Genomic DNA, 27,584 nt, shown 5'->3' on the forward strand with positions numbered 1-27,584 from the left:
GTAACATATATATTCCTGTGTAACCGCAGTATTTTCCCAAATATACATTTTCACAAATATGCTCATATATAATACATGCTTTACGAAAATTAATCTGCTATTAAATAATAATAATTTTCATGAAAAATTACTACTTTAGTTTACTCCCTTACCTCACTACTGAAAAGCCCCTATAATGAGTGATCATACACCCGTAGGGTGTTCCTCGTTCAACACCTTAAAAACAACATCTCCCTGAACAAAACGTTAGTATTTCTTCAAGTATTACATTTTCTACAACTGTAGGAAAGCCAAATACTAAATAAAAAGTCTTACCCTGAATTTGGGATGGAGTCCAAGTTAGTCCCACCAATGATCCACTCCAGCCGACTTGAAGAGAAACTTCCCAGGAGTGTCGTGGCGGCCTCAGATCATCGAACCGGCAAAAGACTGGCCCAAAATCTTTGAGAGAAGGGAGAGGGGACGAGTAGGGGAGAGAGAGAGAGAGAGAGAGAGAGAGAGAGAGAGAGAGAGAGAGAGAGAGAGAGAGAGAGAGAGAGAGAGTGAGGGTTCTTCGCGTGATTTCTGAGAGAAAAATCGAGTTTAGGCTATTTATACACATGTACTCATCGACAAGCCACGTCACTTCATCGACGAGGCCACAAAGGGAGTTCGTCGATGAACGCTCATTTCTCGTTGATGAAATTCAGAGCTGAAAATAGTCTCTCGGTAACTTCTCGTCAATGAGACTCATGTCCCCGTCGACGATCCCATTGAGTGTGTTCGTCGACGAGACCCCTGTTGAATTTCCAAATTCAATTTACTTTCTCTCGCTCTCTCTCTCTTTCCTTATTATTAAATTAATATAATTCACTGGGTCTCTACATGTGCGTTAAAAATGTTTAAGAAAAATACAAAGTGCTTCAACCCATAAGCAAACAATGAATAGATAAACACATAGCACATAGATGTTTGCTATACATACAAAATCTTACTATAAAGAACCATCAAGCCTTGATAGGCTAAATACCTGGATCGACTGTCTAACATCCCTAGTGGAGTCCTTAATTTGTCAACACATGCAAATAAGGATTTGATGCCTCAACAAGGATGGTGATCCAAAAAATATTTTATCTTTTGATTTTGTCTTTTTAAGGTTCTACGAAGTCACCACTAAATGTAGTTAGCTTATTTGATTACTAGAAACCACTTGGTCTCTAAGCTAAAACCTAGGGTTAAGGGACCAATAGTCATGGTATGTACTACTAGAGTCAGGTTCAGGAGTATGATTTTCTGAGGGGAAGGTCTAGTGATTGTCCCTACATACCTATTCCATGAATGATGATTGATTTTTCTGAGATCAACTGATCTAGACTTTGATCTTAATATTGGACAAGCCTGCACAAATAAAGATTGTCCTCACCTCATCCTAGGAGCATGTGTAAACATAGTTCCTAGATCCATCATTGGATTGATTTTGACTCATGATTTTCAAATTTATTATTTACCTTGCAGTTTAATGTTGACAAGCCTTATATAGATAGAGACCTTTATCACCTTAACATCCTCGAAGGCATGCACAAACATAACCTTGAAGTCAGTCGTCAAATTAATTACAGATAACTATGGTAAACAAAGTAAAGAAATAAACTAAAGTTACAAAGCTGAACCAAATAGCGTGCACACAAGACTAGAAAGTCTAATATGACCACTAAGGGAACTTCAGATAATTCTACTAGACTAACTGCTCCTCAAAGTGTCAAACAAAGGCCTATATATTCAATTCCACGTGTTTCCCATCATGAGAAAAAATCATGGACCAAACACTTCACATCTTTTAAAAGGTCGATGAAACTAGCTAAAGCATTCTTACTTAACTAGTCAACCAAAAGTGTTCCTTGGTTTACCACAATAACACAGTCACGACGTTTGAATGCAAAGTAAGAAGAAGTAGTGAGCAAGTAAACAAGAGTCACATGGTAACAATAAAGCAACGTAATTCATTCTAAACATCACCATAAGCAATGTGTGAGGAAGCATATAGGCTAAACATGTTTCCAAATGCTTGTGAGTTTTACGACCACTATTTAACACTTACACTCCCATAGAAAACTTTCTATGTTATTCTTACTCTAAAACTAGGAAACATAAAACTTATCAAGGGGTCATAGTCTCATTCAACACTAAGACATAAACACACTTAATAGATAAAACCTATATTACTATTTACATGATGATGTAAACAAGATAAATGACCACAGAGAAGTATAGTGTCCAAAAAAATCTTGTCTGTGATAGGATCCCACACACATGTATTTAAGAGATAGATGAAAAGTAAGCAAAAGAGCATTCAAAACTCACATGAAATGCAATGACCTGAAAATTAAAACTATTAAAATTATTAGGAAGTATAATAAATGAAATAGATTAACGGATAATAAGGAAAAAAAAGGAAAGATTTTAGAGGAAGGAATAACAAGCCTCGTCGATGAATGTTCTGTCTTTGTCGACGAGTGTCCTTCTGGAGATCATGGACGAACTCCAGTCCCTCGTCGACGAAGAAATCCTAAGAGAGTAATTTTAAACTCTGAATTTCATCGACGAATGTATCTTCTTGTCGACGAATCTACGTGGCAGTAGCGTTTATAAAAGGATCCAAGGTTGCTTCCACGCGAAGAATTCAAGAAATTTCTATTTCTCTCTCTAGGAAGTCATTTTCTCTCTCTTCTCTCTTCAAATCCAGCCTGGATTCAGCCCGAATCGCTGAACATAAGTCATTACGGTATTCTAGGGAAGATTCTCTACACATATAACAGATCAATTTCTTAAATTGGGCTTTTTTAGGAAACACTCCTAAGTTGAGGTAAGGGCCTGGATTCTTAGTTTTGGGGGTTTTAAATGTTTGTTTGAGGTTTATAAGTTGATAAATTGCTGAAATAAGGGTTATTTGGGGTATATCTGACTAAACTAGGGTTTTGATTCAAGGTTCAAGTGAACGCCGTGGGTATTGGTTCGGGAATACTATCGACGTAGTTTAGAAGTTAGGTAAGGGGAAATTATATATTAAATCATGTTTTATGAAATAAAATATAATGAATTATGTTATACTTATGTATATATTTTGGTATGAGTTTTTAAATGTATATATTTTGGTATGAGTTTTTAAAATGCCAACCATGTGAATTATGTTTTCTAAGTTTAGGACCGTTTATTTAGCTATGTATATGTGAAAATGAGCTAATGAAAGTGAAAGGTATTTTCTGGGAAATTATGTACGAAATGGAAATTATATTTTTAGTATTTAAATGCTAATTGTGAGTTGACTTAATTTACAAGGAATATGTATGAATTTTATTGTTAAATTATGTGACATGAGTAAATGTAAGTTCTGTGCAAATGTACGTTATATATATGAGATGCAGACTAAGTAAGTAATGCATTTAGAATAAAATGTGAAATGAGCTATGCTGCTTGTGTATGTTAATGCAATTAGGTAAATGTATGACAGCTAAAAGCCGTGTTAGTAGATTCTAGCGCATTTGTATGTGGACTAACTGATGACAGCTAAAAGGAGCTGTGTTAGCAGATTCTAGCTCATTTCTATGTGGACTAATTGATGACGGCTAAAGAGCGGCTGTAGTACGAATGAAATGACAATGGAATGAAATGTAAAATATGAACGATGTAAATGGGAAAGAGTCACTTAAAGTGAAATGCAATGCACTGTTTAAGCTATGAACATGAACATATGTGAATGGTTGAATAATGACACAAAGAATAATGTATTATGATATTAGAAGTATCTATGTTTGTAGAACATATTATGATTGGATGGGACATACTTTTCGCCTTAGGGCTTGCTAAGAAAGGCGAGTGCGCTAGTAATTTTAGATGTGACAGTAACTACATAACGTACTACAGCAGAGGGAACCTACTTGTATGGGCGGGTATATTTCCCTATCATCGGGGCCTTCGTTGGTAAACCTTTGTTTGAACTGTGTGAGTACGAGATCAATCTAATACTAGAGGGCTCACTGAGTAAGGTAAGTGCCCTGATATGCTTCAGTAGTGACCTTTGGGTTGCCTAAATATCAGAGTAGAAGGGTGCTACTTGTATAGGTGGGTAATCACCCCTATCTTCAAGTAATCTTGTGGGTTAAATCTTTTGCATGTGATTGATTAGGTTTAGAGAATGATTTCAGAAATTGTGTGATCGGTTTTCAAATGTTAAATATTACATTGTTATATAATCTCATGTTAGCCATATGCTGTTTTAATATATTGTTTCTTCCCTTACTGAGATGTGTCTCACTCGAATATGAATATTTTTTTTTCAGGACATCCTCGAGGACGGTCTTAGAGAGCTCGAAGGTTTATAAAATTTTTGAGGATTATAAAGAGAAAGGGTATATTTTGATAATACTATTGGGTTGTATAAAGTCTAAGTTTATGTTTTTATGTTTTATGTTTTAAGTCTGCTGGGAAAGGAGTGAATGTGGATATTGGTTTTGTGGAATGAGTTTTTGGGGGCATATGGATTTGTGAATACAGGTGGATGAATGGTTAATTTGGATTATAGATAGAAATAATAAACTCTAGTATTTTATTTATGGAAATTATGATTTTCGCTGCATATATGTATTGATTTATGGATTATCAGGATTTTATCAGGTATAACGCACCAGATCGGGTTTGAGGGTTCGAGGCGTTACATTTTGGTATCAGAGCATTGATTTTGAGATTTTGAGAACTTAGGAAATAATTTATACCAGAGTATAGGAATGAGTTAGGATGAAAATATGAGATGGATAGGTTAGGTGTTGATAAGTATAAGATTTTGTCTTATAGTTTGGAGGCAGAAATCACTCGACGGACTTATATGATTTTCTGATTCAGTCAATGGTCTCAAAAAACCATGGTAAATCCATCGACGGTGATGTTTTTTAGCTGCGAGATTGGTCCTTATATGGAGACTTTGGATTTTTATTGTATTTAATTTAATGATTATGTCATTTGAAGTTATGATATGGAATTCTTATCTCTTCTCTGTCCTTTTTCAGGATGGATTTTGGAGATAGGGATGTAGAGGTTGAAGAAAGGGAAGGTTCTGATACTTCTAGTGAAGAGGATGTTGATACATCCAAGGTTTTGTAGGGTATAGCCCGTCAGGTTAAGGCAGAGATGAAGAAGGATTCTAAAGAACAAAAATGTCCATCTGTAGGTCAGGGCTGCAACATTAAGGAGTTTATGAGGATGAATGCTCCGACCTTTACAGGAGGACCTGATCCAGTGACTGCAGAGAATTGGGTACAAAAAATAGAAAAGATCATGGTTGTACTCAACTGCACGGACGAACAGAAGGTCCGTTATGCTGCATTCAAGATGACTGGAGAAGCGAAGGGCTGGTGGCTTTCTGCAAAGCTACTAGAGGATCAGAGGGTGATAAAGATAGCTCTTACCTGGGAGAGATTCAAGGAGCTGTTCTTTGACATGTATTTTCCTTCATCTGTCAGAGAGGAGAAGATTGAGGAATTTACTAATCTGACCTAGGGGGAGATGACCATTGTGGAATATGCAGTGAAATTTGTGGAGCTGTCACGCTTCGCACCAATTCTGATTCTGAATGAGGCAAGGAAGGCCAGGAAATTTGAGAAAGGCCTAAGGTGCAGAATCTATGAGCTGGTGGCTGGGTTCTAGGTCCAGAGTTTTTCAGAACTAGTTGATAAGACCTCGGTGTTGGAGAAGAGTATCCAGAGCAACATTGAGTCTTTAGAGCAGAAGAAGAGACTTGCACCACCTAGTTTTCAATCTGAGATCAGTCAAGGATTAGGGAAGAAAGGAAAAGAAGCAGTGGGCTCTGTATGCCCAAAATGTAATAAGAGGCCTAGGGGCAAATGGTGGTTTGGCACTCCGAATTGTTATTGGTGTGGCAAGCCATGACATGTTAGGAAAGATTGCCTGGAGCCATTGTCTATGGTATCTGTGCAGAATTAGGATCGGGGAAAGTAGCAGGTATCGTTAAGAAGAGGTGCTCCAGCTCGAGTGTATACACTTCAAGCTGAGGAGGATGCCATTAGAGAAGCAGGTATGAGATTATATTTAAGATAATGATGATTTAATTTAATGAAGAATGATTGAATGGTTTATATAATGATATGTATGCTTAGTTCTTATAGTTATAATTAGAAAATGAATTCAAGTAATGTGAAAGGGTGATTAGTTAGTAAAATTTTGAGGACGAAATTTTTTAAGGAGGGGAGAATGTAATGACCTAGGAATTAAAACTATTAAAATAATTAGGAAATATAATAAATGAAATAGATTAACGGATCATAGGGAAAAAAGGAAAGATTTTAGAGGAAGGAACAGCAGGCTTTGTCAATGAATGTTCTGTCTTTGTCGATGAGTGTCCTTTTAAAGATCATGGACGAACTCCAGTCCCTCATCGACGAAGAAATCCTGAGAGAGTAATTTTAAACTCTGAATTTTGTCGACGAATGTATGTTCTCGTCGATGAAGTCTCTTCAGTAGTTCGTCGACGAATCTTGCCTTCTCATCGACGAATCTACGTGGCAGCAGCATTTATAAAAGGATCCAAGGTTGCTTCCACACGAAGAATTCAAGAAATTTTCATTTCTCTCTAGAGGAAGTCATTTTCTCTCTCTTCTCTCTTCAAATTCTGTCTGGATTTAGTCTGAATCGCTAAACGGAAGTCGCTACGGTGTTTTAGGGAAGATTCTCTACACATCTAATGGATCAGTTTCTTAAATTGGGCTTTTTTGGGAAACGCTCCTAAGTTGAGGTAAGGGCTTGGATTCTTAGTTTTGGGGGCTTTAAATTTTTATTTGAGGCTTATAAGTTGATAAATTGCTGAAATAATGGGTTATTTGGGGTATATCTGACTAAACTAGGGTTTTGATTCAAGGTTCAAGTGAACGCCGCGAGTATCGGTTCGGGGATACTGCCGGCGTAGTTCAGAAGTCAGGTAAGGGGAAATTATATATTAAATCAAGTTTTATGAAATAAAAGATAATAAATTATTTTATACTTATGTATATGTTTTGGTATGGGTTTTTAAAATGCCAACCATGTGAATTATGCTTTCTGAGGCAATGACCGTTTATTTAGCTATGTATATGTGAAAATGAGCTGATGAAAGTGAAAGGTATTTTTCTGGGAAATTATGTACGAAATGGAAATTATATTTTCAGTATTTAAATGCTAAATGTGAGTTAGCTTATTTTATAAGGAATATGTAGTTAGCTTATTTTATAAGGAATATGTATGAATTTTATTGTTAAATTATGTGACATGAGTAAATGTAAGTTTTGTACAAATGTACGTTATATGTATGAGATGCAAGTTAAGTAAGTAATGCATTGAGAATAAAATATGAAATGAGCTATACTGCTTGTGTATGTTAATGCAACCATGTAAATGTATAATAACTGAAAGCCGTGTTAGTAGATTCTAGTGCATTTCTATGTGGACTAACTGATGACAGTTAAAAGGAGCCATGTTAGCAGATTCTAGCTCATTTCTATGTGGATTAACTGATGATGGCTAAAGAGCGGCTGTAGTACAAATGAATAAAATGAAAATTGAATGAAATGACAATGGAATGAATTGTGAAATGCGAACGATGTAAATGGGAAAAAGTCACTTAAAGTGAAATGCAATGCAATGTTTAAGCTATGAACATGAGTTGAATAATGACAGAAAGAATAATGTATTATGATATTAGAAGTATCTATGCTCGTAGAACATGCTATGATTGGGAGGAGCGTACTCTTCACTTGAGGGCTTGCTGAGCAAGGCGAGTGCGCTAGTAACTTCAAATGTGGCAATAGCTGCATAACGTACTAAGGCAGAGAGAACCTACTTGTATAGGCGGACATATTTCCCTATTATCGAGGCATTCGTTGGTAAACCTTTGTTTGAACTGTGTGAGTACGAGATCAATCTAACACTAGAGGGCTCACTGAGTAAGGTAAGTGCCCTGATATGTTTCAGTAGTGACCTTAGGGCTGCCTAAATATCAGAGTAGAGGGATGCTACTTGTCTTAGTGAGTGATCACCCCTTATCTTCAAGCAATCTCGTGGGTTAAATCTTTTGTATGTGATTGATTAGGTTTAGAGAATGATTTTAGAAATTGTGTTATCGGTTTTCAATGTTAAATATTACGTTGTTATATAATCTCATATTAGTCACGCGCTGTTTTAACATATTGTTTCTTCCCTTACTGAGATATGTCTCACCCGAATATGAATATTTCTTTTTCAGGACATCCTAGAGGTTGGGCTTAGAGAGCTCGAAGGTTTATAGCATTTTTGAGGATTATAAAGAGAAAGGGTATATTTTGATAATACTGTTGGGTTGTATAAAGTCTAAGTTTATGTTTTTATGTTTTATATTTTAAGTCCGTTGGGAAAGGAATGAATGTGGATATTGATTTTGTGGAATGAGTTTTTGGGGGCATATGGATTTGTGAATACATGTGGATGAATGGTTAATTTGGATTATAGATAGAAATAGTAAACTCTGGTATTTTATTTATGAAATTATGATTATGTTTTCCGTTGCATATATGTAATGATTTATGGATTATTTGGATTTTATCAAGTATAACGCACCAGACCGGGTTTAAGGGTTCGGGGCATTACATGAAATGTGCAAACCATTCAAGAAAAATTTAAACTGAATGCATAAGAAAGAGGCCCTAGGGGGTCTAGATATTTTTGAAAATTTCCAATTTTTTTTTAAAAAATTAAATGGACTTTCTTAGAATTTTCTATGATTTTTAGGGAATTTTTTTCTATTTTATTTTTGGAGTTTTTTACAATATTGAAACCTTAACCTACACAAAAGGAATCCTACAACCCTAAATATAATTTAAAAAATATATATATTTTATGTAATTTTGTGTGTGTGTGTTTTTTTTTTCGAAACTTTATTATTTATAACTTAAATAATAATGATAGTACCAATAAAATAAAAATAATGATATTATATTAATAATAAGTTTACAAAGAGTAATGAATAAATACCCAAAATACAACTAGATTTTTTTATTTTTAAAGATTTTTTATTTTTATGGATTTTAATTAATTTAAAAATATTAAAATAAAATAAAATAAAATAATAATAAAAAAAAGAATGCATGTAGGCATGTAGGGGCATGCCACCAACACTGTTCATGTTCCACCTTTAATAGCTAAGGCTTAAGAAATCCTAGTTGTCAGTTGTCACGGTTTCGAGCCCAAATCTGACAAGATATTGTCTACTTTGACCAACTACCTTATGATTTTGTCCTCTAAAAGGCACATCACATAATTGGAATCCAAATCATCCGTATAAGCCCCAAATTTCCCTAGTATATCTTATAGAATGTGACACTCTCTCTCGTCCAATCTATGATGCCCTCCTCTAAGTTCCTATTTAGGACCTTTATAGTTAGGTTCAAGCTCTCTCTCTCTCTCTCTCTCTCTCTCTCTCTCTCTCTCTCTCTCTCTCCAACTTAGACTCCCAAAGACCCTAATCTCAGACCCTATGCTTCCTTCTCTCAAAATTAATGTACAATCTCTCTCTCTCTCTCTCTCTCTCTCTCTCTCTCTCTCTCTCTCTCTCTCTCTCTCTCTCTCTCTCTCTCTCTCTCTCTCTCTCTCGTCTTCTTAAATGGACCAAGGGGCTAGGTTTTGCCCTAATAGAATATTTTTCCAAAATACCCTTAAAAATAAAAGGGCTCTCCTTCTCATGTCCAAAGAGATTTTTCTCGACACAATTCTTGTCCAAATTCAATCAAATAAATCCTAATTTGACTAGATATTCTCCTTGAAAAGGTGAACCAATCCCTTAATATGAAATTGAAGCCCAAAATTAGGCCAATCTAAAGTATGCTCACTAAAGGTTAGGAAAAGATAGGCAACCTTAGTTAATTACGTTTAATATTTTTTTTTTTTGCTCATTATTTGCTCAATCAATCAATAATTCACCCATACGTCCACCCACGCCCCCCCCCCCCCAAAAAAAATGATTGTTAACATCTAGTTTGAATGTTCGATTGAGAATGAAGAAAATAGAGCTAGAAGAAAAATTATGAATGGTGGAGTGTCCTAGGTTGAAAATCTTGTAAAGGCAACCTAGAAAAAAAAAAAATAGAGTAGAATGCTCTTATCTTGTACGTAGCCAATTATTTAATCTAAAAGTTCTTCTTTTTTATGAAACTTCATACATATGTGGTGTTGAGCCTGTTATATCCATGCTTTTATAACCTTGAGTTAGCCTACATTACATGTTTAATGAGTCCATTCTCATCAATGATTGACTGCTTATGATGTATAGTACAAATATTAAAATGTGTAGTGCACCTTTCAAGAGTATATTATTCACATAACAATTGCTATTTCCTGGTTGAACAATTTGCATCATCTATTGAAACCCTCTCAATGCCTTAAGTCATATCTAGAGTCTTTTAACCATGCATCATTCTATCTCTATCCATCTAAATATTACAATGGGCCAACCACCTTTTAGCTTTTTATACTATTAGTTTGAACCAAAAGCAAGAATTAGTTGGCAAATTAGGGGTGGTTTAGTAGCAAAAATAGGCATTGATAAAGAAAATTGGTATCCATGAAGCTCGAGGTTAAAAATTACGTTCTTTTGAAATCAAAATTGGAGGGGCTGTCTTTGAAGAGCCAATATTGAATTGTCTTTCGTAAGAATGCACCTCAACAACATGTCATGGTTTGGCACATAGCAAAAAGGCACGTTTCTATATATAAATTATTTGTACCTTAAGGTTTGTCTTCTCCCTCCATCACTCTCATAGCACTGTGTCTTGGTCCCACATTAGATGTGTACTAGTGAGATCTTGTACTTATAAGGAGGATCTGGGTTCCAACTAAGTGAGACGTATTTTATAGGATAAACTTGAAAGCCCAGTGGGGTAAAAGCAGATAATACCTCACCAGAGTTGAGTCTAGAACTATTACACGTTGTCATCATCTCTCATTTTGGCATGGTAAAATTTCTTTCAAAATACGGCTTGTTTGCTTCCTCATTTTCTTCTTTTATATATAAAAAAAAAAATCAACATTGACTTGCATCATTTTTGCATCATCAAGATTTGAGTATACCTTATGTCGTTATCCATTAATTTGGCTATGTTTGAATTAAAAAAAAAAATGCATCTCACAACATCTAATTACGCTTTATATTTTGCAAACATTATGTTGCCTCTTTTTAATTTAGCTTTATTCCATTCAGCTACATTTGTTCCAAACTTGTTCATTTTCTGATATCCCATCATCCCACTTTGATTTGGATTTGTTCTATTTAACTACATTGTAAGATATTCTACCATGCCTCTTATGATTTTACTTTTTTCTTTTACCATTCAACTTTGCAATGTATTCAAAACTTAATTTCCTTTCCTATGGGGACAAACCCTACAACCTTCTTTCCTTTTATATTCAAAACACAAAGGCTTCACTCTTTCTAGTTACAAAAATTTCAACTAGAGAAGGGGCTTAGAGGGTTCATCGTTCCCCATCATTGATTCTAAGCAACCCTACCCTCCAAATCAACGAGTTCTTTAAGAAACACGAGAGTAAATTTGATGAGCTTGGTTTAAACAAGGGGAGGGTAGTCACCCCACCTTGGTCTTCTTTCTCTTTTGGTTCACTTTCTTTAAAAACCTTTCAATTTCTTCCTTTTCCAACTCGCAAACATACTATAAAGCTTATGTTTGCCCATATCTTCTGACCGCCAAAGTTGAAAAAGAAGCTTGTTCACTGAGGTTCCAATATTTAACTGTTATATATACATTTATGGATTACTACATTCACTCAGCACTGCCAAAAAAAAAAAAAAAAAACTTAGAAACAATTTTTTTAAAAACCCAAATTAACCAAAAAAAAAACCCCCTTAACAATTCACCAAATAATAATAATAATAAATGAACCAAGCTACTCCAAGTAAACAAAGTGCTTGTCCATAAACAACTTAGGAGGTTCCATCAGACAGCTAAGCAGGCAATGTTCATCCTTGTTAATCCTGACTGTCATCCTAATTATGGAAAACAATTTACATTGAATTTTGGCATTTGAGGGGGAGAAGAGGAAGATGTTATAGCAGCAATTTGAGGCCTAGAAAATGAATCTAGATGAGAAAAATACAAATTATCACCTAATTGCTTGAAGTGGACCTTGAGGCCAAGTCATCCCACTCCTAAATGAGAGACCAGAGGATCCAGTTCCTGCCCCTTCGAAGGCATTGTACAGGACTCAATCCCAAAAGGGTGAGAGTTTTTGGGGGGGGGGGGGGGGGGGGGGTGGGGGTGGTGGTGGTGACACAAGAAGAATATCTCTTCACTAGGACTGGTAACTAATTCATGCAATTGGGACATGAGGCACTCAGCTCTAAGAGGCTCTATAACCATATTTATGTTCACAAAAAAATAAAACCCTGTCACAGAGAGCAAATTTCTATAATTCCATATTCAAAATACAGCTGCGAATGGAGAGCAATGTTGGAATTATACAGCATCTGTGCATGTAGTGGCTTGGACTGAGGAACTCTTAGCCATTCACAGCACAACCCCAGTGCACGCAACAGTAGTAAACCAATGAAAAATGCAGGCATCCTTTCTCAAGCAACATGATCGCATGGTTAACCCCCAATAGAATACCCTTGACCCCTCTTCCTTGGTTCTTGCAAACACTATTTAACTCCACTTGAGTAGGTCAATCAAAAGATTAACAAGACTCTGTGGCGGGTGGCAAAATCCTTGCTGGTGAAAAGGAACCAAATCCAAACAGAATCGCTTCCAAACTAGACCACAGGACTTCGGTTCTCCTGGATTATCGACCATTTGTTACGTGAACTACTAAATTGGACTGCCCATAATCCTCATAAGTTTTCTTGGTCTTGGTCTTATCAAGACGTGCTTTTCTAACAGCCTGCTGGATTTGTCTCTCATGTTCTTTAAGCATGTCATCAATATTTCCCCCAGGAGGCATCAATGGACCAGAGTAGTGGATTCTGTTTTTCTTTGGTACATAGTCCTAAAATCACAGAAAAAAGAAAGTTCAGTCCTATAAATAACCCCAAAAAAAGTCAAGGACCATAATAAGGTCAGAAAAGAGCTCAATGAATATGATCATAGTAATTATGACGTAAACAGAAAATAACAGAGCTGCCTTTTTTCATATTGATGATGCTGTGATTAAAGATGGTAAATGATATAGAGATGTAATAGGAAGAAATTCAAGGAAAGCCTACATTAAATATTTAAAATTGCTAGTCTCTCCTTGGAACTACAGTGACACTATAACCGGAGATTTACTTCCAACAAATACAGAGGAATCATATATTCATAAAGCGAGGCCTGCAAAAGATCTGTAAAATATAAGAGAAACCCCTATTCATACATTTGAGAACCCAGATTGAAAATAAATCTGCCCTTCTCTCAGTTGTTTTACTGTTGTGTACCATTAACTAATTTACTCATTGCTGCTATTGTGGAGCAAGTTTTTGGTATTATAGTCTGATTTCATCAAGGTTTATCCAAACATATTGGACTAAGGAAAATGCCATGATTTTACTAGTATCCAAGTTCAAAGGTAATCATATTAAGTATTCCATGGAACAAAGTAAAAGACAGGATGAATTTGTTCTCCGCATAAACATAGAATTTAAAGTAGTTGACATTCTCATTCTAAGTGTCCCAAAACCTCACTCTGACATATCATAGCTAGTTTGGCGTAATTGGCTTCCCACCTCTCACTCAGGAGACTTTAAAAAATGCAGTTGTGTCTTAGTATCTGTCATATTATTACTGGTGGTCATATCTTTTTGAAGGATCATGTTTATTGTCTGCATATAGAAATATATACAAATATAATATATGAAGTCTTAAAAATGATACATCTCCTTTCATCCCCATCCTCTTTCTCTTTATCAATCTTAGAAGTCCCAGAAATCATATTTACACAATTTATACTGCATTTATGTAGGCCTCATTCAGTGTAGGGTCCATGTTCATATATCACGTGGAAATTCTTCAATAATTGTACCTTAAATGCCATTTTCAACCATGTCTTGTAAAGTTTATCCATCTCAATCTACCGAAATGTGCTCAGCTCCCAAAAGCGAGATGTGCAAGATGTAAATATGAAAAAAATATCACAAAGTGAGCAGGCAATTTGTAAATCATTTCCTAAGCTATCAGATCTCATTCCATGAGCATGTCAGTGGATAAGTTATATAGCCCCAACAGAACTTGTCATTCATGTCCAGGAAATGTGGTCATTTGTTGCATTATATAACCAGTGAAACACTAGCATATGTAAAAAGCATACAACTGCATGACTCTACTAATCTGTAGATAAATGATTATATTGATTAACCCAATGATCATGAAAGAGCCAACATATTCTAAAAATAAAGTATCCAAAGTATTGGCAGTGAATAATTTCAAATTTTTATGGCCCACTCATTCATGCTTCAGGTTTCAAGTTCAGGTTCTGATCTTGTCATAGTCATATAACCAAGAGGCTAAATAGAGGGAAATGTGCATGAGCTTGGTTGGCAGTGAAAAGCATAAGAAGATTCTTTTAGATGTTCAATTACCATTGATGATTCCCGGGAGGACACAGTTTCATTCTTTCTGTGAGAAAAGTTGGACAAATCTGTTGCTCCTTGAGGAATGTGAGATTTCTGTGTCTTCAACTCTGCATTATTTCTCGAAGTTCGTCCTGGACCCATATTTTCATTATTCCTTACCTTCTTAGTCCATGATGATCCATCAGCCTTGTGGTGAATCACTGAAGCAGAATGAGATAGACCACTGTGCACAGTCCCTTTAGGCGGTTCAATTGGATATCCAGAACCACTGTATTCTGCATTGCTGCCTTTAAGGTTTGACTGCACCTGCCATGCCTGAGTGAGTCATTAAAGTGAAGACAGAAATATACATTTCAAGACTACTAAGTAGATACATCCTTCATGATACGTATACATATACTTTCATAAGTACCTGCCCCTGAGCATTGAACTCTGGTGTTGGCACTCCCTTCGTATCCCTTGAGCCCCTTCTGACTGATTCAGGTCCACGTCCCTTTACAGCCCCTGCCCTTTGCCTGAAATGGAAATATAGAATGCATATACTATAATTCTCCCCACCCAAAAAAAAGGCAAGTACCATTATCCTGAAAAAATCTTAAATGAACAGGACACAGTTTTAACAAAGGTGAGCAGCAGAATAAATGACACGATAAATTTTAGGGTAAAACACACTAACCTCTCCTAAGGTTTGACAAAAAGACAACTCACCTCCCTTGAGATCTTAAAAATCCCATGTACCTCTCTTGAAATTTTGATTTTTGGGACATTTGCAACCCTCAAATGGTTTGTCATTTTGCAATATATAAGGGAATGTTTGTGTTCTTTTAACAATCATCAGGGGAGGTTCTGTGGAATTCATGAAATCTCAGGAGAGATCCTTGGTATTTTGGAAACCTTTGGGAAATTAATGTCTTTTAGCCAAACCTTAAGGGAGGTCCTAGGATTTTTGGAACCTGAGGGGAGGTAAGTGCCTTTTAGCCAAACCTCAGGGGAGGCTTTTGTTTAACGAAGGAGCAGTTGTCAATGTTTCAAAGAGTAGGCTATTTGCATGGGGGTGCTTGCCTCCTCATTCCCTTTTACCAATGCCATGATGCTCATGGGCAGCTTATCTCTAATTGGATTTTTATAACCTCATCTTTCATATGGGTTAACCTTCAAATTTAGAAAACCCAACGAATCAGGCATCTCAAATGCACCTAATTATACTACAGTTTTCCAGTACTTCAAAATTTTGACCATTATAGTACACGAGAGAAATAAATTGCCTTGCCACCAACCAATGCATTGCTTTCATTCTGAGATAATATTCATTGCAGCTGTTGCTGTAACATTGGCATGAGAATGATGTGGATGTCTCTAGTGTAACAATAATGTGTGCAATCCAATTACATGGATTGAAAGATACAGTAGTATGTGGAGACAACTACTTTTATAATATTGGAGCACTAACTATTTCAAAGTATAAAAATAAAACAAAATAAAATGAGTGCCAGAAATATATTTAAAGAAAAGACGATCAACAAAGTGCTGACTAAGTGTTTTGGTTGTGCCTAGACTACATGTACTGGGACTTGGACTCCTGGCACAACACTTTCTGCAACAGGCTCATAAGCCTCCTACCTCAAATTAGCAATATACATAGAAGTGAGGAATTTAGACTAGCCGTAATGGTTTCTCAGAACATTGACAAGTTCCTACAAACGTGTCAGAATTTTAGGTACAAGTGAGATGCAGGTACATTACTACACAGCCCAGGCTACATAGAATGTCTGGTACTTACAATTTAAAAAAAAAAAAAAAAATGAATACCAGTAATTACAATTTTAATAAATATAACTTGTTAAGGCTTCATGTAAATTGTAGATCCTGGGTTCTAGTGTTATCGCTTTTGTTTGTTGTAAGTTTGTTAAAAGATTATCTTGTTAATAATAATGGGTGTCGCTCATTTCTGAAAATCTATCCACATGCAGTCAGGCTGCATGTGCAGGGGAGTGTAAGGCTTGATATACATTGTTGGCCTACAACCTAACAGCTCAAGCTTTTAGGTGAAGTGTTTGCTTAACAAGATTGATGCAACATCCTGCATAAATACAGATGCATCAATGGCTTTTGTTTTTCCTCTCTCTCTATCTTTTGTATTTACATCACTTGCTTCTTTACTGTTAGAGAAAACCGGCAACTTGACCAGAAAAGGAAACACAAATAGACCTACAACAAATCAAAAAGCATACCTTCTTGCTTCATCTCTAAGCTTGGCATCAAATTCCTTGCTTGGAGGATATTTTGGTAAACTTGACGGGTCACAAGGCAGAGGCTTTGTTGTGAAGAACTGAAAAGAAGTTAAAAGTTTAGGGATATATTTCCAAATTAAAAAAAAAAAAAAGTCCTTAAACGAGGTAACCATAATATCTGAGTATCAGTGTGTAATCAAATGCGGCACCAGCAGATCAAAAAACTTCACCATAAAATAAAGTGGTTTGAATTTTTATCCACATGCAAGTCCCTATTCTTAAATTAAATTAGAATTTTGAGAAGTGCTTTTCCTTTTTTTAAATATAAAATAATTTTGACAAAAATACGTCCTTGAAAAGATGGAAAAAAAAGAAAAGAGAAAAGTTCTCATATGGCATGAAGCAAAAAAAATGTGCAAGACTGTTGAGTATAACCAGGGGAAGAAAAGAAGGGAGAGGAGGAGACCTACATTGCCATCACAAAAGAAAGGGAATTATACAGGCTTAATTATAATATTAACTGTGAAAAAGTCATGAACCAACAAATTATGAACAATAAAACAAATCATGAACCAATAAATTATGAACAATGAAACAAAATTATGTGTGTACAATAAGAAGCCACATAAAATTTTGAACTCTTTTAAGACAACAAAAAAGGCCAACCATGAGCTTTCCTTTGGTCCTATTGAAAATCACTGAGAACTGGGATAAATCCAGAATGGCATCTAGTGACTCCTTAAATTGAAATACACTCATCAAAGAAAGATATGTTTATTGATCCTACTGAATTTGGATTATATCCAGCTTTTCCTCCACTAGGCACCATGTCTGACAATTGGCATCAAGGCCATTCATTCTGCACTCATATCTCTCTCCCGTCATTCCAAGTTATATATTCCAAATACTTTCTTAGATAGAATCCTTCCTCTTCCAATTAAAACATGCTCAACAACTTTTAATCATACAGAAGCAACTATTGATAGTATTAGAACTTGGTTCAAGTTGGTTATCATTGATTAAAGCAAGAAAGATAGATGCAGAACACTTCTCGCAGAGCAAAACTTTTGACCCTAACAAGGGATTCTAAAAATTACCTCACTTTTAAGTGCAAAAGCTGCTCTTCCCCGGTCCTCTGGTTCTATTGTGAGGAGCTTATCAACAAGAGCCAAAGCTGAAGGAGGGAAATCTTTGAATGTCTCAGAAACACAACGCTTGTAAGGATGTTGTGGTTTGAAACTAGTTGCATGTGGCAATTTAGATTTCCTCCAGTACTCTTCAGAGGGTGAACCGCAAAGCTTAAAAATCTTATGCATTTGCTCCACCTGGGAATATTTAGGATTATATTAGTCACGTGTTGAAAGAATTCTATGATTAGGCTCCACTGAGAATTGTTGCACATGAAAATGTAACATACTAACAAAAAATTTGAAATTTATGTTATTGTGTGCAGTTTCACAAACATCCAAATGTATCTATAGCAGCACATAAACTAGCTTACATTCTGTATGGCATAGATGATATGTTTTCTCCACCCTATGAGCAAAGCTGATCAACCACATTTATCAAGTCAAACCACAGCTTAACTGCTGTGTGTGTGTGTGTGTGAGAGAGAGAGAGAGAGAGAAAATGAGGTAGAATCAACAAAGGAACAGCTATCAGCTTAACTGCAAAATTTCATTCATATTCATAGTAGACATAGTTAAATGCTGGCAACAGATTTGGGAATTAATAAAGTAAATATCAATATTAATTCACAGATTACTGACTCACAAACAAAATCAAGTACACATTCTTAAAGAAAGGATTGTGTATAGTTTGAAAGTAAAAAGAAAGCAAATTAACAAAAGATTTTGAACAAAAAGTCAAAAAAGAAATATTCACACAAATGCATATCTGCTGACAGGTTACTGATTAGTTAGGCTATAAGCACCCAATAGCAAGCAAACCATCCATGAGGTTAATAAATGTTTTTATATCAATAGTTAGGTTATTGGTAAGGAAAGAGATGGAGATACTATGGAGAGAATGCTACTTTGTTGTGGTTAGAAGTTAAAAAAGAGTCCAATTTATCCTTCTAGAAATCAAGAAGCATGTACAATATATATGATTTTTATTATAATTCTTGTCAAAAGAAATACACACATTCTTTCCTTAATAAAGTTTCTATTTCTATAAAAAAACGTAAAGCAATACACTTGCACACACATTATTCAGGGTCACATATTTAAACAGCTTTTCTTTTCCTTTTTTTTTTCTGCAGCATCAATATTTACTCTCTCTAAAAGAAAAGTTACATAAGATATTGGACATGCCTGTAGCATAAGCTGTTCATTTCATCATCGATGAAACTTCCAATATAATAAAATAGAAAATTAAAATTTTCTAAAGTAAGAAGTTCATGATAAGACTGAACAAATACAATAAATACCTCTGTTCTCCCAGGCATGATAGGCTTCCCAGAAAGTAACTCTGCAAGGATGCAACCGGTGCTCCACAAATCTATAGCAACTCCATACTCAGTGGCACCAAGTAAAAGCTCAGGAGCCCTATACCACAGAGTAACAACACGACTTGTTAACGGCTGGATTTGATCAGGCTGAAAAAGTGTTGCTAGACCGAAGTCTCCAATCTTGAGAACTCCATTATTGCTGATTAGAAGATTAGAGCCTTTGATGTCTCTATGCAGGACACCGCGACTATGGCAATGTTCAAGTCCACGGAATAGCTGTTGCATATAACATTTAATCTGCAAGACAACACAATCCCAAATAAATTCACTTCAATTGCAGGATAGCAAACTACCTGATGCAATTATGTGAGACGAAAAAAAGATAAGGAAAATCTCCAAGGCTGACATCATGTAAATTATTTCCCAGAAATGAAGATCGCAAATGCCATAGACCAAATGTATGGACTTCCCAGAACATCAATTGAACCAAATTGACATACATTTTGGCAGCATTTTTGTCAAAAAATAGAGAGAGACAGAGAGAGAGAGAGAGAGAGAGAGAGAGAGAGAGAGAGAGAGAGCCTTGAATTTTTGAAAGCATATGTGAAAGAAGAGGTACCTGTGGTTCAGTAAACTTGATGCCACGAGTTGCCGTAAGCCCAGCAAGATCATGCTCCATATATTCAAAGACAAGGTACAAGCTGCACGACATTCTTGAAGTAACTAGACCCTCAAGCTTCATGACATTTGGATGGTCAAGCTTACGCAAAATAAGTATTTCCCGAGCCATAAAACGAACACTTTCTGGATCCATATTAACGAACCGTACTTTTTTCATTGCAACAATTCTACCAGTTTCAAGGTCACGAGCTTTGTACACACTACTGTAAGTTCCTTGCCCAATCTGCAGATAACCAGCACATTAATAAATATAAGCCGATAAAACAAATAACAGAGTCAATAATTACCTCTAAAATAAAACCCAAAAAATTCGACAGAGTTTATAAATCCAAGGAAAATATTTAACCTACCAACACACTATATACACAAACCATAACTTCGAATCCTTGACAATGTTGACAGCTTTTAACAGAGTTTGATAATTTGAAATTTTAAAATCGAATGGGTCAACTGCATTTTACATGTCATGTCAATATATAAATAATCAATTTGTATTGAATCATTAGAATAGCAGCCACCTCATGTAAGGATATATAAGTATCGAAATATTAACAGTAAAATATCGAAATGATCCTACACCATCTTAAATGCTAAAATTTACCACTTTATTCAAATAATAATTTAACTCCAGCAGATAGATGTTCACATCAACTGCTAAGGAAACATAAAGGGTTCAAGTCGACACCCAAACACAGCCTCAGCCCATCCAAACTATTAGAAGTGATCAATAGTACACATATATCTCAAGAAAGGGGAGAGAAATTTTGTAAATCACTTGATAGTTCAGCTGGAAAATAAACAAATAAATATTGGACAGTTGCCAAATTGATTATCATAAGTCATGGCAATACTTACTTTTCCTGTAGAAAGAATGGTAATTTGATCATGTGATTGTTCCCAGTTTCATTTCTGTTGAAAACTTAAAATTAAAATACTGACGAAGTTCAAAGAAATTTAAGTTTCTGCCTGTCCTACAGAGTGCAATTAGGAAAATATGGAACTTCATTTTAATTCCAACTTGATACATATAAATCATAATATTTCCTTCACATAAAAGCTAAAATAGTCATAAATGCAGGCCCAAAAGAGATTTCACTAAACATCATAATGACGGTACCACAGGAACAGGAATGGTAAGGAGTTAGCTCACAAGGCATACTTTAATAAACCCCAAGGAAACTGCACTTTTACGTAAACCAATACGCCCATTCCTACATGAGCCAATTACTGGTATAGGCTTTGCCATATTTTATCATTTCATAAATATGAGTCAAGAGATATGGATATATCCATTTCTTGTCAAAAAAAGTGGATCCCTTATTAAGGTGTCATAATTAAGAATATAAAAACTAATTTTTGCAGGCAATTGAAGAGGACACAAATATAATGTTCATCAAAACAGAAAGGAATTGTACATGAATTGGATAAAATTAATATGAAGCATGTAAATGAAGAAGTGCTAATAAGAACTGACTTTGTCTAACTTCTCAAATGAGTCTGCCCTTCGAGGCACCCAACCTTTGATGGCTTCTCCTGCCACTGATGATAGCCAAGACGGCCAACCGGCAAGAACCTGCTCACCCTCAGCACCATGCGGCATGCTAACTATTCTAGAAATAGGTGCGTGAGCTACGTTTACTCCTATATCCACCGTTGCCCGTCTCTGATGATGGGTTTTAATGCCTCTTTCTGCACTTGTAAGTGCCTTCTCTTCCTCATCAGGCACTGGAACCCTGACATTAGCTTGCACTGCAGGCTTAGAGCTCGGATGATGAACATACCCATTGGTCCTAATCTCCACAACAATCTCCTCTTTCTTTGAGGGGGCAACTGGCGTTGCTGAAGGCTTGTAATTCAACTGCCTATCTTTACCACTCTCATCAGGTTGAGCAGTTGCACAGGTTCCCTTTGAGCAAATGCAGCCCATAATCACCCTGTTGCCAAATGCACTTGATGTCTCCAAATCTGCACAATCAACCTTTCAAAACCCCTAGCATTAAGCACAAGGGTACAACTGCATTTCCCTTGAGAATCCCAAATTTCCCCCCCAATTTTCTTCAATTATCACAATCTGCAAAGCATTTCCCCCAAAATTCGGAATTTGGGTACTCTCAATTTTGCACAATCAAGAACCACAAATCCCAATGTATCACGATTTTCAATTCCTTTGTTGCAATAATCCCTTGTGATTATCAGCACTGTTTCCTTGACAAATACAGAAAAGGTGCGACATAAAACCTCGAAGCCTCAAACACAATAAATACTCGTCTCACGATAATGACCAGAATCCTCTTGATAATCCAAACCCAGCGTTTATAGCACTTGAAACAAATATCTATAACGATCGAAAACCCAAAACCTCAAGCCAGAGAATAATGCGTAGGTGCAAAACGCCAATCTTCGAAAAATTATACGAGAAACAGGGCAGAAAATTTGAGAGAAATTTGATTGAATCTTATTTTATATTGCATATGCAAAGAACCAATGATGGCATAAATTCAAATGTACCCAGTTGAGGGGACCTTGAGAAAATTGCAGATTAAACCTCGCATGCAGTTCTGGCCGAGGTGGTTGGCCACTCACCGGCGTATCTGGATTGGAGGTTGCCTCTGCCTCTGCCTCAAAATCGCTGCCCGAAACAAAACTCTTTTATTTTATTCAATTCAATTTTTTTTTGGGCATAGGTAGACCAAAACAAGAAAAAAAAAAAAAATAGAAGTGGATTAGTGGGAAATTAGCTATGCGAGGAGTCAACAGAAATAACAAAAAAATGAAATAAAAGGGTTAGGATGTTGCATTTCGAAAATTTTCGTTACTCTGTTTGCTCGGAATTGGAATGTTGGTTGTCTGAGGGCCGTGTGGGAGAAGCGCCAGACAGAGACGGAGAGGAGAGCGAGGGTTTTGCGGTAGCCAGAAGCCCCTAAAATTGCGAAAAGCCGAGAGTTTTTTTGGGATTGTGACAGAGTGCAGAGATGACGAGGGAGAGTGGGAGAGAGGCAGAGGATCCATTTGCCAGCGACAGAGGCTGTGGGCGGTCTCACTTCAAACTATGAAAAGGAATGGAGTCGACATGCAGCGCACCACTTCAACTTTTGCCATGCTATGCCCATGCTACCCTCTCATAACTCGGTGATAATAATAATAATAATAATAATAATAATAATAATAATAAAAAATAAATAAATAAATAAATAAATAAATAATTAAATAAGATAAGGGACGAATTTTACATAATTTGGATATACCTATTCCACAGGTGGATGAAATCAAAACTTCACTATTTTTTAGGAAGAATTACAAAGTAATATAAAACTGAATATCTCTCTCACTTTCTTTTATATCTCTCATATTTCTTTCCCCTTATTTCTCTCTCTCTCTCTCTCTCTCTCTCTCTTTTTCTTCTTTTTTTTTTTCTTTTTTCTTCTTCTTTTTTTCTTTTTTCTTTTTTCTTTTTTCTCTACTCCACTAGCAATGTGGGAGGAGATTTTTATAACCTTCACAAGCTAGCTAATACTAATTTTATTAGTGTAAACATATGAGACAAGTTCACATGGGAACATAATTAGTACAGACATATAAGACAGTTTCATAAGGACATTAATTAGTGCAGACATATGAGGGCAGGTTCATGGGGACATGAAGAGGTGGACAAAATATGGATGAATGACAGCCACCCTCATCCATTCACTCCCCCTTGGCTATCACTCATATATTAACTTCTTTTGTTAAAATCTTTAAGATGTTTCATTCCGATGAGATGAACTAATTTCTTGAATATTGTAGTAGGCAAAGCTTTGGTGATCAAATCCGCCGGATTATCATTTGATCGAATCGGCTGAACATCTATATCACAATTCTTCTGGAATTCATGTGTATAGAAGAATTTTGGAGAGATATGATTTATTTTGTCACCCTTTATGTATCCTTCTCTTAGTTGAACTATACATGCAGCGTTATCTTCATATAAAACTATTGGAATATCCTTAATTAATTAAAGATCACAATTCTTAGATATAAAAATCATTTATATGAGCCACACGCATTCTCTACTAGTTTCATGCATAGCTAGTATTTCAAAATGATTAGAGGATGTTGTTGTTGTCAAATGTAACTTTCATTCATGCCATTTCCATAAAACTGAGTACAAGATATAGAGATACAAGAAACTATTTTAGGAAACTATTCTATGTCTGTACAATATTTACGACTACAATCATGTTTGACCCTTGAATGAAGGAATTCCTAAATCTAAGATTTCCATAGCTGGCTAATTGCGGGACTCACGCCAACACTCCCACTCAAGTTGATGTGTAGATATCTCTAACACCTAACTTGTCAAGTGAGTCATTGAAGTTTTTGCTGGAAACTGCCTTGGTAAGAATGTTAGCTAACTGATCTTCAGATTTAATGAAAGGGAACTGAATGATCTTCTCTTCCAAGTTCTGTTTGATGAAATGTCGGTTTATCTCCACGTGCTTGGTGCGGTCATGTTGAACTGGGTTGTGAGATATGTCGATGGCAACTTTGTTATCACAGAATAAATTCATTGCAGAGTCAGGAGGAAAACCGACCTCTGTTAGGAAACCTCTAAGCCAAAGAAGCTCACATAATCCTTTCACCATGCTTCGAAACTCAGCTTCAGCGCTAGATAATGCTACCACCTTCTGCTTTTTACTTCTCCATGTAACTAAGTTTCCTCCAATAAATGTAAAGTAGCCTGAAGTAGACTTTCTATCCAAGATATTCCCAGCCCAGTCCACATCTGTGTACCCTTCAATCTTCAGATGAGCATTCTTGGAGAACATTAGTCCTCTTCCTGGTGATGACTTTAGATAGTGGAGAATTCGAATTACGGCACCCATATGATCTTCACTTGGATTATGCATAAATTGGCTTACCACACTTACAGCGTAAGCAATGTCTGGACGAGTGTTAGATAAGTAAATGAGCTTCCCCACTAGTCTTTGATACCTCACCTTATCGGCTGGAACCTGGTCCAAATATTCTCCAAGCCTATGGTTCTGCACAATCGGCGTATCCACAGGTTTACACTCTAGTAATCCCACTTCCGTTAATAAGTCTAGTACATATTTCTGTTGAGAGAGGAATATGCCTTTTCTTGAACTTGCCACCTCTATTCCCAGAAAATACTTAAGCCCTCCCAAGTTTTTCATTTCAAATTCAGTGGACAATTGTTCTTGTAGCCTCGAGATCTCATCAGCGTCATCCCCTGTAATTATCATATCATCCACATAGACTATTAATGCTGTCACCTTGCTTTGTTGGTGTTTCAGGAAGAGAGTATGGTCAGAGTTACTGTAACGACCCGAAGAATAATGGTATTTAAATAATAAAAGAAAGGGAAATGGAAATAGGAACAGAAGGAGGCAGTCAACTTCGTTGATGAACACTTCATGTTCGTTGACGACATTGCATTTTGGATGACATAATCTTGAGGAATTTTTTCAGCTCCTCGTCGAGGAGTCGAAGAACACAGAGGACTCATTGACGAGGGTATAGAAGGAGCTCGTCGACAAGGACAGGATTCGTCGACGAGAAGATACCAAGAGAGAATTTGTGGAAACCTGAAATTCGTCGACGAGGGTTGAAGTTCATCCACGAACTTTCTATAAGACTCATAGACGAGGTGACGTGGCTCGTCGATGATCCCGTAGTATAAATAGGGTTAAACGAGAACTTTCAGTCATTTTCCTGCGCCGAATTTCTCTCTCTCTCCTCATACGGTTTCTCCTCCTTCTCACTAAGATTTTGGGCCGAATTTCTGCCAGTTTGACGATCTGAAGCCACCACGACGCTCCTGGAAAAGTTCTCTACAAGTTTGCCAGAGCGGATCGTCGGTGAGGCTGAGTTGGAAACCATCCCAAATCCAGGGTAAGGCTTTCTACTTCGTATTTGGTTATTTGATAGTTGTAGGAAGTGTTATACGCGTAGAAATATTGAACTTTAGTTCTGGGGAATGTTGTTTCCAGGATGTTGAATTGGGAACCCTACGGATGCGGGATAGATTTTCTTAGGGGCTTTTCAGAAATCAGGTAAGGGGATAAACTAAGCTAGTATTTTATGAAAATATGTATATTGTTATAGCATTTGATTTCAGGAAATAAATATATTTATATATGATTCATATTTGGAAAAATTCTGTTGAAAATGATAGTATGTTAAATATGCAAAAAACCTGTTAGTGTGGCATGAGTAGAAATTGTTATGAAATATTGTTTGCTGGGAATGTGTTAATGACACGGATTTTTATAATGGAAAATCGGCGTATGGGCTGAGATTTTTATATGTTTTTTCGGGGTGCGGGCCATGCTATATGTATGATTTGCCAGCGTACGGACTGAGTTATGGATATATTTTACCAGCGTACGGGTCATGCTATGGATGTGATTTGCCAGCATACGGGCTGAGCTATATATATGATTTGCCAGCTAATTACGCGTGCAAACTGCGTAATTGGGTACTTTAACTCGGTCTTTACGGCATATATTTTTAATTTAATGTCCAAATTTGTCCAATATTTTAATAAAGTTCCAAAATTATCATTCTTGAGTTTTATTGTGCAATTTACGAGTTTTTGATAATTTTTTTATCGCAGGAAAAGTCCCGGGAACCAAACTGACACCTGTTCGTATTTCATGCATAACTTTTCCGTCCAAACTCTGATCGAGGCGATTCAAATTTCTAGAAAAAGATAAAAATATTATCTACAACTTTTGTATTTTGAGTTTTGTGAGAAACTAGCTTCAAAAGGGTCAAATATTGCAGTGAACAGAGAACAAAAATGTGACCCGGCCATGCAAGCCGGGTCGGGTTGGCTAAACCGGGTCTAGGGCTTCCCCCAATCTCTTTTAAATTCTTCTTCTTCTCCCCCTTCTTTACTAGGCAGCCCGAGGGCTTTCCTCCTCTTCTCCCTTCTTCCAATTTCCTTTCTCTTTATCTTTTCCTTCTTGGTTTCCTTCCTATCCTTCTGTTCTCGCTCTCTTTTTCTCTTTTCTCTATTCTCTGCTCCAACCACAACACTGCCTCATCCTCTGCAAAACACCAGCAGCTCCAACTCTCTTAGCATCCCAAGCACCAGCCACCAGCAAACCCCTTGCGGCCACAACACGGCACCAACTTCTCGGCCATCACAGCAGCGGCTCTTCTCCAACAGCTTACTGGCAGCCAAAGCTAAAGGCTTCCCTTTGCAGCAACCGAAGCTCCATCTCCAGCCCCTCCACAGTACTAGCCTTCTGCCTCTCCAGAACTTCCCAGCAATAGTAGCTTGCTGCCCCTACCAGCCTGCAATTCAGAGGCCATCTCCGTGGCTTTGTTTTATCCCTCTCTCTCTCTACCTCTCTCTCTTTTTTTCTATCTCTTTATTTTATTTATTTATTTATTTACTTTTTTGTATTGAAAGTTGGACATGGTTAAATTAGTATTAAGGTTTATTTTAGATTATAAATAATTATTAAGTTGTTTTTGCCTTTGGAAAATTAAATTAGTTGTGTTTTTTTTGTTCAAGATTTATTTTTATTTTTTTGTTGAAACTCAATTTAGATTAGGTTCGGTTTTATCAAAGTTTGTATTTTTCTTATGGTTTTTCGTTTTA

The 27,584-nt window shown here is 36.3% G+C and overlaps 1 protein-coding gene across 10 annotated transcripts; it reads right to left on the minus strand.

The window, feature by feature from the left end:
• Positions 1-12,388: 12,388 nt before the first annotated feature.
• Positions 12,389-23,011, minus strand: LOC131162471 (probable serine/threonine-protein kinase At1g09600). Of its 10 annotated transcripts, XM_058118989.1 has the most exons (10): positions 22,789-23,002; positions 22,481-22,618; positions 21,447-22,370; positions 19,911-20,195; positions 19,271-19,588; positions 17,937-18,164; positions 16,840-16,937; positions 15,021-15,123; positions 14,615-14,914; positions 12,389-13,047 (listed from the first exon to the last, which is right to left on the minus strand). In XM_058118989.1, exons 3-10 carry the CDS (start codon positions 21,897-21,899, stop codon positions 12,844-12,846), a joined length of 1,989 nt encoding a protein of 662 aa, XP_057974972.1. In that variant the 5' UTR covers positions 21,900-22,370; positions 22,481-22,618; positions 22,789-23,002; the 3' UTR covers positions 12,389-12,843. The 10 variants fall into 10 exon arrangements, with proteins under 10 accessions (XP_057974972.1, XP_057974971.1, XP_057974973.1 ...); XM_058118988.1 differs by having other exon boundaries at positions 21,447-22,618; positions 22,789-23,011; XM_058118990.1 differs by having other exon boundaries at positions 14,615-14,908; positions 21,447-22,618; positions 22,789-23,007.
• Between the last annotated feature and the right edge of the window lie 4,573 nt (positions 23,012-27,584).

The sequence above is a fragment of the Malania oleifera genome, chromosome 8 (genome assembly GCF_029873635.1).
Source record: "Malania oleifera isolate guangnan ecotype guangnan chromosome 8, ASM2987363v1, whole genome shotgun sequence".
Taxonomy (NCBI): Eukaryota; Viridiplantae; Streptophyta; class Magnoliopsida; order Santalales; family Ximeniaceae; genus Malania; species Malania oleifera.